This window comes from Curcuma longa, chromosome 20 (genome assembly GCF_044706935.1).
Source record: "Curcuma longa cultivar G26 ecotype Majalengka, Jawa Barat chromosome 20, ITB_CL_G26_1.1, whole genome shotgun sequence".
Classification (NCBI taxonomy): Eukaryota; Viridiplantae; Streptophyta; class Magnoliopsida; order Zingiberales; family Zingiberaceae; genus Curcuma; species Curcuma longa.
Genome location: NC_133880.1, coordinates 8,325,018 through 8,336,750, shown reverse-complemented (window position 1 = coordinate 8,336,750; position 11,733 = coordinate 8,325,018). Strand labels below are relative to the sequence as shown.

Below are 11,733 nucleotides of genomic sequence, written 5' to 3'. Positions count from 1 at the left end.
GAAGAACAGTTAGAACAGATTTGAAACTTAGACTTAATGTACTCTCAATGCATCCCTCAAAATTTGACAGACTTAAGATCCAACCAAAGAGGTTGCCCTCATGATTGGATACTTAGAGAAGGAACTAATAATGTTCCTTATTTTATTTGTAGATTTTATCCTTTTATAGATAAAAGAGGAATCTATAAACTATGAAAAAAATAGATATGTAATCTTTGTCTAAAATACCTTTTTGATGTTACCATTTGCTCAAAACCTTTTACTTGAAACACGGGTATCTGTCCTTGAAACCAGAATAAATTTACTTGAAGTGGGCTTAGCAAGTTTTAAAGAAAGTACATACACTAATGATCCCTTAGATAAAGGAAAAGAAATTGTTATTTCTGAAGATACTGATATAATGTTTATCAAAACCTCAACATCTACAATTTCGGACATTCAGTAGATATTCATGTTCAATATATCTTAAATATTTAATGTCATGAATTTACACTTCGTGCATTCCTTGATAGCAGAGCCATTACAACCACGTTAGCACACCATTTAAGATAGCATTCCATGTGCCATATGCTCATCCAACCTTTAATATACAAAATTACTAGTCTCACATTTGAAAAATAAGTGTCCCAAAGTCGGAAGTATTCAAGGTCTCTAAATCACCTTCCAATATGACATACTCCTACTATTTTATCAATCTATAATGTTCCTGTTGAGATCTACTTCTGGATACACAGACTCTTCTCAGCACCAAGCTCGAATGAGGTCTGGAGAGGAAGGGGCTATAGAGTAAATGCAGCTTGCAACCACAATCACAGTGAGAAGGAAGGCCAGGGGCTGCCCTGGCTCGACCACTCCGATGCTTAAGTCGGTCCGTAAATGAAGATGAATAGGAAGAAAATGGAGAAAAAGGCAGAGCAGAAAGTCACGATTGTGAGATCACATATCTCTCTTCTATGCAAAACCAACCTTATATATATATCTGAGGAGTCACGTCCCATCATGAGTATGGCAGAGGTCCCATCATCATTGTGAATTTGCCAGAATGCAAAGGATATTCAAAGTACGTGTCACACCATTGACTTGCATCTGAGGGATCATGTCACGTACGTCTGTCAGAGAGTTACCATGATTGGTGTCAGAGGACACCTATAACCATAGGATGAGGGAGTGGTCTTTGACGGGGCAGGGCAATGGGGGATGAGGAGGACTGAATCAGGGTGGAGTCAGGTACATGGGGATTCGACATAATTTAGGAATCGACTATATCGACTCGGATCGAGCGGGAGAGTCCGTCTCAAGGATTCGGGTCGGCCTCCGAAGTTAGCATTCCTACGAGCCAACTCGGTTCTTGGAGTTTATTTATCTGCGAATCAGAATCGATCTTCGAGTCGACTCGGTTGATTTAGGAGCCCGTCCGAATCCTTTACTTGGAGGATTCGGATTAGACCTGTGTTGGGATTCGACTCATTTTCGATGGTAAGACTCGGGGGGGGGGGGGGGGGGGGGGGGGGGTTCGGCTCAGAGTCTATGAAAAGCTTCCATCCGATCTCCGGATCGATTCGGGCGTCGGTATGACGTGGGATTCGATTCGATTCGATTCGGACTCTACAAATTACGTTGAGTCCAACTCGACGAGCCACTTTCATACTTGACTAACCGAGACCTCACTCTTTACGACCATAACATATAATAATTATAGGTTTTTATATAGTCAAAGTCCAAATCATTACTTTAGCTTGTGAGGAATGGGACTCTTGATTTATCCTTCTCTACCATATCAACTATTTTCTATCCAATTTTGATTGATTCGAGCTGTATTAAGTATTAAAGATGGATTTTTCCAAAGAAGAGTCTTGAATAATTATGAAAAAGAAACTTTTGAATTAAATTGTACTTTTTTTAAAAAAAAATCTTAATATTTATGACTCAGCCTAATAAAGTCACGTGTCACTAATTATTGCGGTCATAATGAAATAATTTCATGAACATTTTAAAAATGAGAAAATAGTTTTCAATCCTTGAGAAATTTCTTAAATTTTCATGATCATATTGGCATTTAGTTTATGATTTTCATTGGGTTTTTTTGCTAAAGTTAAGTTGTCAACTTACTAATAAAAAGTACAACTCAATTTATTAGTTTGATGAGAAAAATTAAATTGAAAGTATTTTGGTTAGGTTTGAAACTAAATTGAGATTTTCAATTTGATTTTGATTTGGTTCAATTTGAAACTATTAATTTAGGATAAATATGATTATTAAAAATTAATTATAGAATTATTTTTCAAATAACAATGTAATCAATATTAACAATACAAATTCTACAATTTAAGGTTTACATTAACCAAAAACAAAAATAATAAGGAACTTAAATATATAAACAATACTATAAAATCTTTTTTTTTCAAGTGTGCAAATTAACATCCAATTGATATATTGATAATTAAATTTTTTAATATGAGAATTTGTTTAAAGAAAAAGAACATAAAAAAGAAGAGTTGGACCACAATAGAAATGTGAATTATGAAAGATAGCTATGAGGTGTTCCCATCCCACTCATAATTATGATCCCATAGAATTTCCACATCACCACATTACTTCCGCCCAAATCCTCTATTTATAATTATTTTCATTATCAATAAAATACTTTTTGTAATAAAAAAATATATGTAAACTATGGTACAAAAAAATTATAAAATACTGACAGAAAATTTTAAAAATACTCTTTTTATTTATATCGTCAAAAAAGAATTTTTTTAATAAAATAAATGGCGCCTCATTTAGAATTTACTATTCATCAAAATATCTTTTAAACTTTAAGAAGATTTTTTATTTTTTTAATTTAGATTAAAGTTTTCTATTTGCTTTCTTTTTTTATTTTTTAATTTTCTTCAAATTAAAATTATGTTTTTTCTTATGATTTTCTATTTGTTTTTTTTCCTATTTTTCTTTTTCTTTTTTCACTTCTAATTAGCATATTAAAAAAAATTAGAAAATATAAAATATAAAAAAAATGTTAGAGCTACTTTGGTGAAAGCTACTCCGAGACATATCACATATGAGTATTTTTTAAACCTTCTGATTGAAATATTGTTTTGATATTTTTTAAAAAGATTTTTTTTTCATGACATGAATAAAAAGAATCATTTTTTAAAAAAAATTGCCTCATAAATTCACTTTGAAATCATCATATTAAATATATATATGATTCTGTCTTCAATAAATTAATTTTAAAATTAAATTATTAAACTAATATAAATATTTAACAGTATTAAAAGTTCTAAATTTATGATGGATATTTTTTAGATCTTTAATTATATAGAGTCATTAAATATTTTTAGCCATAACTATTTATCAATTTTAAAGGCATTAATTTCATGTAAACTTAGTACTATTGTATTTTTAAAAATTTTCTTTTTATTTTTTTTAAATTAAACTCTAAAAACATTAATATTTATAATTAAAAGTGTTGGATGACTACTATTAGATTAAAATTTTATTAAAATCAATGTCGATTAATATCGGTCATACATTGAGCAAAACGAGTTGAGTGGAAGAGGCCCCCGAGGCATGACTGAGTAGTGAGTTGGTTATGACGCAGCAGATTTGTAGAAGAGGACAAGGATACAGCACAGCAGACTTACAGAAGAGAACAAGGGTTCGAATTTTGACAACACGGAAGAGCAATTTGAAAAAAAAAAAGTGTCTACTTGATAAATTCTAAAGTTTGCCTTAAATTTTATGAAAAAGTCCTATTAAATTGGAAAGCGTTTCCGAATCTTATGTCATTTCATTTAAATGCACACTAAACCATCATTTCTCTGCAGCTCTGCTTTCTCATCCTTTCCTTCTTCAAACTCTTCTTCTTCGCTTGAATGAAATGGAGATTGTGGTTGGCTCGATCGCGCAGAAGAGGGATCTCATCACCCTCGATCTCCTCGGATCCAATCGCTCATCCAAAGCCCTCGATCCGCCGCTCCAGATCTCTTCCGACAACGACGATCTCCTTCCCCTGGTGGGTGCGCAATCAATCGATTTGGTTCTTATTCTTTTATTTTCTGTTTTTTTTTTCCATTTTGAGTAGTCGTTGATCGATGGGGCGATCGCGTCGCAGGACCTCAACCGGGCCCCCGATGACGGCGCCCTGAGGCCGGCGGCGCTCCCAGGGAGCCAGAGCGTGTGCACCATCGAGAAGGTGAAGCGGGCGCTGGAGCGTGAGACGGAGCGGCAGAGGGGCGGCGGCGGAGGGGGTTCTGCTTCGACTTCGGCTTCTCCTTCTCCCTCGTCGTCATCCTCATCGGTCACCACGGCCTCGATCAAGCGCCGCGCGGACAAAGGAGACGAGGGGTCAGCGGCGGACGGAGGAGACGGAGACTCCTCCTCCGCCGCCGCCGCTGCCAGCGGGAGCCTCGTGGTGGCTGGGTGCCCCGGTTGCCTCTCCTACGTTATGATATCGAAGGAGAACCCGCGGTGCCCCCGTTGCGACGTGCGTCTCGCTGCGGCGTCGGTGCTGTCTCCGCCGCCGCCACCCCCGGCGAAGAAGAGACCACGAAACGTCCTCAATTTTTCACTAAGCACCCTATAGTTTTCTCGTATTACAAATTGATACGATGAAGGGTTTTTGCATCTAATTTTTTCTTCGTTTCGTAAAAAAAAACACAAAACCTTAATTTTTTTTAAAAAAAAATATTTCTATTTTATTTTGTATTTTTTGTTGATTTGTAGAGGTTTGTTTTGCTAATCAATTCATCTCCCTCCCAAATTTCTCTTCAATGCATTTATCTGATCGCTTCCATACATTTTTCATTAGTTCATTCTTCAGGAAAATCGTGCTTGGTTAAATTATTTTGCAAATTCACCCAACCAGGCACTAGTAGAGTAAATAAAGCACGACCAAACATCAAATCTAACAAACATGGTCCATAATAAAAATATTGATGTGCAGGACTGATGTTGTGTTCAGGTAGATCAGAACTTAAATATTTAATACATGATCTGATTCATGGAAACTCCAGTTTTTTTAATGCAGATCGATGCATTGATTCTGATAGGTTGGAAACATCAGTTAATCAAGGCATAAATGTTTTGGCAATTCTAACTGAAAAGTAATTGAAGTTTAAAGCTGAAAGAAAGAAGGACAAATGTCTAGTGTTTTCTTTCTGAACTGCTCTTGTTAATTGGATTGGGTTGTATTTGCTGGTTAGTTGGCAGCTCTATTTCATGCATTAAAATTGAGCAGTAGGTTTTCTTCTGAAAAGGAGGGTCATTTAATGAGCTGCCACTGATGGGTCTGGGACCTCTGGGTGTCATCCAGATAGTAGACAGAACATCATTAATGGATCTTCTTTAATGCACATTTTCTATTTTTCTATTTTTTTTATTCGGGCTTTTTAGCCTGATATTCATAGGAGGGCAAATAAATTGAATAGTATTGAATAATATGAAAATATAAATATTTGAATTTAAAAAATATATGTCATATTTGAATTCAATTTAAAATTTAAAAATATAAATATTTTAGCTCGAGAGCTCGATTCAAAATAAAATTCGAGTTCAAGTTAAGTTCGAATTATTCTAATTTTGATTCGACTTCAAAATGATTTAAATTCAACTTCAATTCGAATTATTTAACCTATTTAAATTAAAATTTAAGTTTTACTATGTAAATACTCAAATAAAATATTATGAGTTCGAATTCAGTTTGAAAAAATTAGAGGCCTTCGTTGCAAGTTTACAATCGCTAGTTTATGAGGCTACCAAAGAGATATAAGAGCATAGAGTTCTACATTGTGACATGAGATTCACACAAAGATATAATGTTTTACTTAGAGATTGTGTATTACATTACAAAATTCTATATTCACAAGAGATAGTATTATAACACATGCTAGTTCCTCAGATACATAACAATGCAAGCAAAAGACAATGCATCCTACATTTGAATAATCTAGCACAAGGCAAATAGTTACTCTTAGTGTAGAGCTAGACAAGCATACGATGACAAAAGTTAATCATAAGTATTTCTCTTTTTACTATGGTGTGTATATTCTTTTAGGGAAAAAAAAATCTCTATTGAGCTATTTTTCTTTCAGAGAAGTTTAGCTATGGATGAAACTAAAGGTACATATACTTATCTCTCAATCAGACAAAACAATTGAAGAATACATCTTTAGTCACCAATCCCCTTGTTTTTGTGTTAAAGATTACATAAAGGGATCAACTTGGAGATTGGATATGAGGAAACATTCTCCCGAAGAGAGAACTTGAACTCGATTATATTCCAAAATGCATCTTCATAATGGTGAATGATGTCCATGCCTTTGGTTTTCAATATGATCCAACTCGTCGTCAAAGAACCCATCGCTGTTTGATGGAGAAGGAAGAGTGGGTTCATACTTTGAAATTGGCTCATTGTATTCATCAGTGTACTCAGGAGTTAGTACAACTTTCCTAATGCGATTCATGCTCGAGTTGTATGAACTAGTTTCATAGTCCGAGCCTGAGCTAAAGAGCATACTTTCGCCCGGCCTCACTCCCTCATTCAAGTCTTCAAGTGGTACAACACCTTCTAGTGCTCTAACGATCTGTGGTATATTTACAAGTACATAAGAGTTTGTTATGTTTCATGTAAAAAACATTAGAACATCCAATAGTAATACATTGAAGTTTAAGGTATACAACCCTATGTGAACATGGACTTTTAGGCTAGCTTAGTGAACTACTTCAAGCAAGTAAAAGTTGGAAATTGGATCGCACCTGACCCATTTTAGGACGTTTCTTGGCCGAATGGCGAATGCTAGCAGCAGCACATCCCACCATTCGCGCCATTTCAACGAGATCATATTTTCCATTTAAGCGTGGATCAGCTAATTCATAATAATCTCCATCAGCCAAAGCTCGCGACAAAATTGGCCTTGCCTATTTGATTCAAGTTAAATGATATTAAGACTATTAATTATCTCCAATTCTCCAGTATAACTGTAGTAAACATACCCAATCTACAAAGCTATCTTCCATGAATGAATGAGTGTCTGCAGGCCTTCTTCCTGTTATTATCTCAAGTAGCATTACTCCATATGAGAAGACATCAGATTTCTCTGTTAACTTTCCACTTGATGCATATTCAGGAGCTAAATATCTAGCCATCAAGGAAAGGGAAAAAAAAGAATTATTATTTCTCAAAAACAAATTAAAGAAGATATCTACTAGAACATTTCAATCTAGATACTCTGCAAACACCCAATTGCTCACCCAAAGGTTCCCATTACTCTGGTTGAAACATGAGTGTGGTTGTCTAATGAAAGCTTAGCCAAACCAAAATCTGCCACCTGAAATGTTTTAATAGTAATCATTGCTCATAGCTTCTTAAGTTTCTTTTAGTTATTGCAAACATAGTTCTTTTTGATCTTCTTCTACCCTTTCTTACAATATTAATCATGATGATTCACTCTAAGTAGATGACTGATATCAAGTAGCAAAAAGAATTTGAGATATCATCGATCAAACTTCCATACCATCGCTTCAAATTTGAGGTCCAGAAGAATGTTTGCAGACTTGATATCCCGGTGAATTATTTTAGGATGACCTTGATTTCAGGATGATAATATTTATTCAGAGCTTACAAAAATGAACAATAAACACGTACAATTGTATTTACTCACAGTCTTCATGCAAGTAGGCAAGGCCTCTAGCTGATCCTAATGCAATTTTAAGTCTCCTTGACCAATCCATCACTGGGAGTCCCTTCCCTACACTCGATCGATAAAAGTAGATAGATCATCAAAATAGGAAGAAGAATCACTTTTGATTCCCTGTTCAAAATTGGGCAAGCACTGACCATGGAGGTGGTATTCAAGGGTCTTGTTGGGAACAAATTCATAGACCAACATCCTCTGTGCACCAGAGATGCAATAGCCAACGAGAGACACAAGGTGGCGATGGTGAACCCGACTGATGATGTCGACCTCGGCATGGAACTCCCTCTCCCCTTGCCCGCTCCCTGACTTGAGCTGCTTCACCGCAATCTCCCTCCCATTCGGCAGCACTCCTTTGTGGACGTATCCAAACCCTCCTTGCCCCAGCAGATTGGAAGGGGAAAAGCCACTCGTGGCGGCTACCAGCTCCTCGTATGTGAACGTGCTGCTGTTGAAAGCCGCAAGGGCGACGATGGGGGAGGGAGGCGGCAATGGTTTCGGGGCGTGGGTTTCTGTAAACCCTACAGTCATATCATCGTTGCCCGTCATGCTGGGCATGGAGCCCTGCAGTGGCCCAACTTTAACTGCATGGTCTCCATTGTGCCACTTTGGAGGTGGCGCACTGTAAAAGTCACTGTCTACAAATCACACATGAATTTGTTTGAGGACAAACAAAATCCTTTGCACAAGCTTTGCTCATTTTGCATGCTTGGCATTCAAATTCAGATAAAAAAAATTGGCGATGAGAATTTGATAACATCACCTTTGAATGAAGGATCGGCATAGTATTTCATTGCATTGTGAGGCCTCTTCTTCTTGCTCTTCTTGGCACAGCAACAAGCGCACACGAAGATCAAGAAGACGGCAAACAGCCCAACCGCTGCCACAACTCCTATGACGATCGGCAAATTCGCCTTCGGTTGATCGCCGTGATTAGAGTTTGTCGATAACTTTAAAGATGTTGAATTCTTCGACTCCCACTCTGATGTAAAATAATGAAACAATTAATGACAACGAGCATCTTGGTGATGGGGAAATTGAAGGTGCATGGATGAAGGCGGTGAGCTATCGACTTTTAGCGGAGGAGAACTAGTACCATTTGGAGGTGGCACCATTAATGAGGAGCTTGGTGGAGGAGGTACAGGCATTGTTCTAGAGATGGAACTCAGAATCTATGAGTTTCACCACCCTTTCTATATCTTCTCATTTGGGTATGCATGTCAAGAATCCCTGCAAAAAGTTCCATGCTTGATTCAAATGCATGCATGCATCCTGTATAGCTCATTGTATTCAAAATGTAAGAAAATTTTAGTAAAAACGAAGAAGAAAGGAAGACATTAAGAAACTTACTACAAATGTTTTTATCTTGCACAATTGAATTGCTTTTGAAACTAAGGAAGAAGGGAGAGGAAAGAGATGGTGCAACAAGCACCACTCTCTTATATATCTTTAGAAATTAAAGCTATGTAGGATCTAATATATTGGGAGGTGAGATGAATTAAAGGCGAGAAGGAAGACAAACAACATGCCAAGGAAACGAAGAGAAAAAAAGGAGGAAAAAAAAAGATGAACTAAATTGGTTAAGAGGTTGCCTAATTTGGGTTGGTGGTGGACTGCTAGCTTCTTGCACCACCATTCAATCAGTTTGATTGAATTTTTAGTTAAATTTTATTAAATTAGTTTGTTTAGGAAAAGTCAACCATATATATAATATAATAGCATATGATTGATCGATTTTCTAAAAAATAAGTCATATTCAAATTTCAACAATATATTTTTGGACAAATTACCAAAGGGCTCATCCAATATTTCAGAATTTTCAAAAGGTGCGTCAAAGTTTTAAAATTTTCAAAAGGCATATTGAATTTCAATTTCAGAACTGTTGACTTTTTTTTGTTCTTCTCTTTACTCACTTCTTGGTAGGCATGCAACAATTTACTCTTAAATTAAATTAAATAAATTTAAATATCATTTAAATTTTAATAAATAATCTTCTAAATTTATTTATTTTTAAATTTAAATTTTTTAAAAAATTAAAAATATATAAAAGAAGATTAATAAAAAAATTAAAAATATTTTTTTCTATTTTTAAGATCTTTTATTTTTAAATATCTAATTATAAAAATAAAAAAATAAATTAACAAAGAGAGCTAATTTATTAATAAAAATAATAAATAAAATAAAAAATTACTTTGGTGTTGATTTTTAAAAAATCAACACCATAACTTAAATATAACATCGTTATGATGATCACAATATTGGTTTTGATTACATTTTATGGTGCTGATTTCTGAAGACCAACATCACTGTGATGTTAATCTTCAAAAATCAGCATCATAGTATTTTAAAAATTTTAAATTATTTTAAGCACTATTGGGAGGACTTTAAAATAATAAATGAGGGTTTATTGGGACTCTAAGTTTACCTAATAAATCCACAGGAGTTTGAATAAGTCCGATCGAAGCTCTATAGGTCCATCAACAGGTTTTGATCGAAACTCATTGATGGACTTAGATGATTTGGATTTCTAAAATTTTGTAATAAGATAGAATTATAGAGTGTGTAGAAGGTAGATATAGTAAGAAAAATCATAGTCCTGAGTCTCTTACATGAAGTTATAGACTCATGTCAATTAACACAAAGTTTGAAATTTTTTAAACCTTTTGAGCGATGCTAGGAATCTTTTACGATGACAATGGAGGACGCATTTGGACTCTTGGGCATTGTAAAAAAATCACATGAGTTGCAATAAGTCCGATCAAAGTTCTCTAAGTCCATTAATGAGTTTTGATCGAAATTTACTAATGGACCTAGGGGACTTCAATTTCTAAAAGCTTACAATGAGGTGAGAGATGTTTAGTTTGTAGAATGTATATATGATATCCAATCTTAGCCCTAAGACACATAGGCAAAGTTATAACTGTGTACCAACTAGCACAGACTGATTGTAACACCCGAATTTTTCCTTCAATAATATCTGGATATTTAATTATAAATGATAGATTAAATGATGGATTAATGTTGATAAAAAGGAATTAGTTTAAAATACTAATTCAGGTTTAAGTACGGTTCAGAATGTTGCTTGCAATGGGTTCATGTAAGTCTTGCTAAGGAAAAAGAAAAGAAAATAAGGAGGAGCAAGGATTTGAACCTATGACCTCTAAGGAACATAGCAAGCTTTAAACCAGATGGGCATGAAAGTTATTCTCGTTAAAGTTACAAGAGCAATGATAGTTAAATGTTAAGGAGCATTAGGCAGCTTGAAAATCAAACGAAGGAATTTGAAAACTTAGCGTTATAACGCTTGGTTTTATTACAGGTTAATGGCAAATTAAAGGGTTTTAAAGCAGGGGTTATCGAATTTGGGTTCTTACCTCTCCTTAAAAGCTTTTCTCTTCGAAACCAGTTTTACTTCCGATTACTCTCTGCTCCTCTCGTTTCTTCTCTTCCCCCTGAAGCTGTCTGTTCTGGCTTGTTGGATTTCTTCCTCAACCAGGAGAACGAACGCAGGGCTCTCTTTGGGTAACCTTTAGAAACATCAGAACCACTGTAAGTTTCCCCTCACCTGTAGCGTAATAGTTATGGTAGTTGCATGTTTACGGTATTATCTGAATGTATCTGTAATAGTCTAGATTAGGTCTGATTTTAAGTGTTTTTAAGCATGTTTAGAATGTTTAGAGCAAACGATAACTTCTTATGATCATGTTATATCTGTGGTTATAGCCTAAGGATATGTTGATAGGTTTTTAGGGAAAGATAACTAGTTGCTATAGGTTCTGAATGGGTTAAGATTGATTCTGGGAATCGATCAGAAGGGTCAATAATCGATCACTGGATCGATTACCAGAACCATAATCGATCACAGAATCGATTAACAGTTTTAAAGAGGAACGAAATAGCGACATTTGATCGATCAAAGGATCGATTAAAGGAAGGTAATCGATCGGCCGATCGATTACCAAGCCTCGGAGAAGAAACTACGCCTCGTAATCGATCAAGTGATCGATTACGGGAGGGTAATCGATCACTTGATCGATTACCG

At 35.4% G+C, this 11,733-nt stretch overlaps 2 protein-coding genes across 2 annotated transcripts; one reads left to right on the top strand and one right to left on the bottom strand.

The window, feature by feature from the left end:
• Positions 1–3,830: 3,830 nt before the first annotated feature.
• Positions 3,831–4,648, top strand: LOC141814054 (uncharacterized). Its single transcript, XM_074702058.1, has 2 exons — positions 3,831–4,012; positions 4,112–4,648. Exons 1-2 carry the CDS (start codon positions 3,878–3,880, stop codon positions 4,580–4,582), a joined length of 606 nt encoding a protein of 201 aa, XP_074558159.1. The 5' UTR covers positions 3,831–3,877; the 3' UTR covers positions 4,583–4,648.
• Positions 4,649–6,271: 1,623 nt separating this feature from the next.
• LOC141812999 (proline-rich receptor-like protein kinase PERK5) lies at positions 6,272–8,839 on the bottom strand. The gene is made up of 9 exons (XM_074700921.1): positions 8,788–8,839; positions 8,455–8,673; positions 7,835–8,329; positions 7,659–7,745; positions 7,512–7,582; positions 7,249–7,325; positions 6,991–7,135; positions 6,754–6,915; positions 6,272–6,581 (listed from the first exon to the last, which is right to left on the bottom strand). The coding sequence occupies exons 1-9, from the start codon at positions 8,837–8,839 to the stop codon at positions 6,291–6,293; spliced, it is 1,599 nt and encodes a 532-aa protein (XP_074557022.1). The 3' UTR covers positions 6,272–6,290.
• Positions 8,840–11,733: the final 2,894 nt, after the last annotated feature.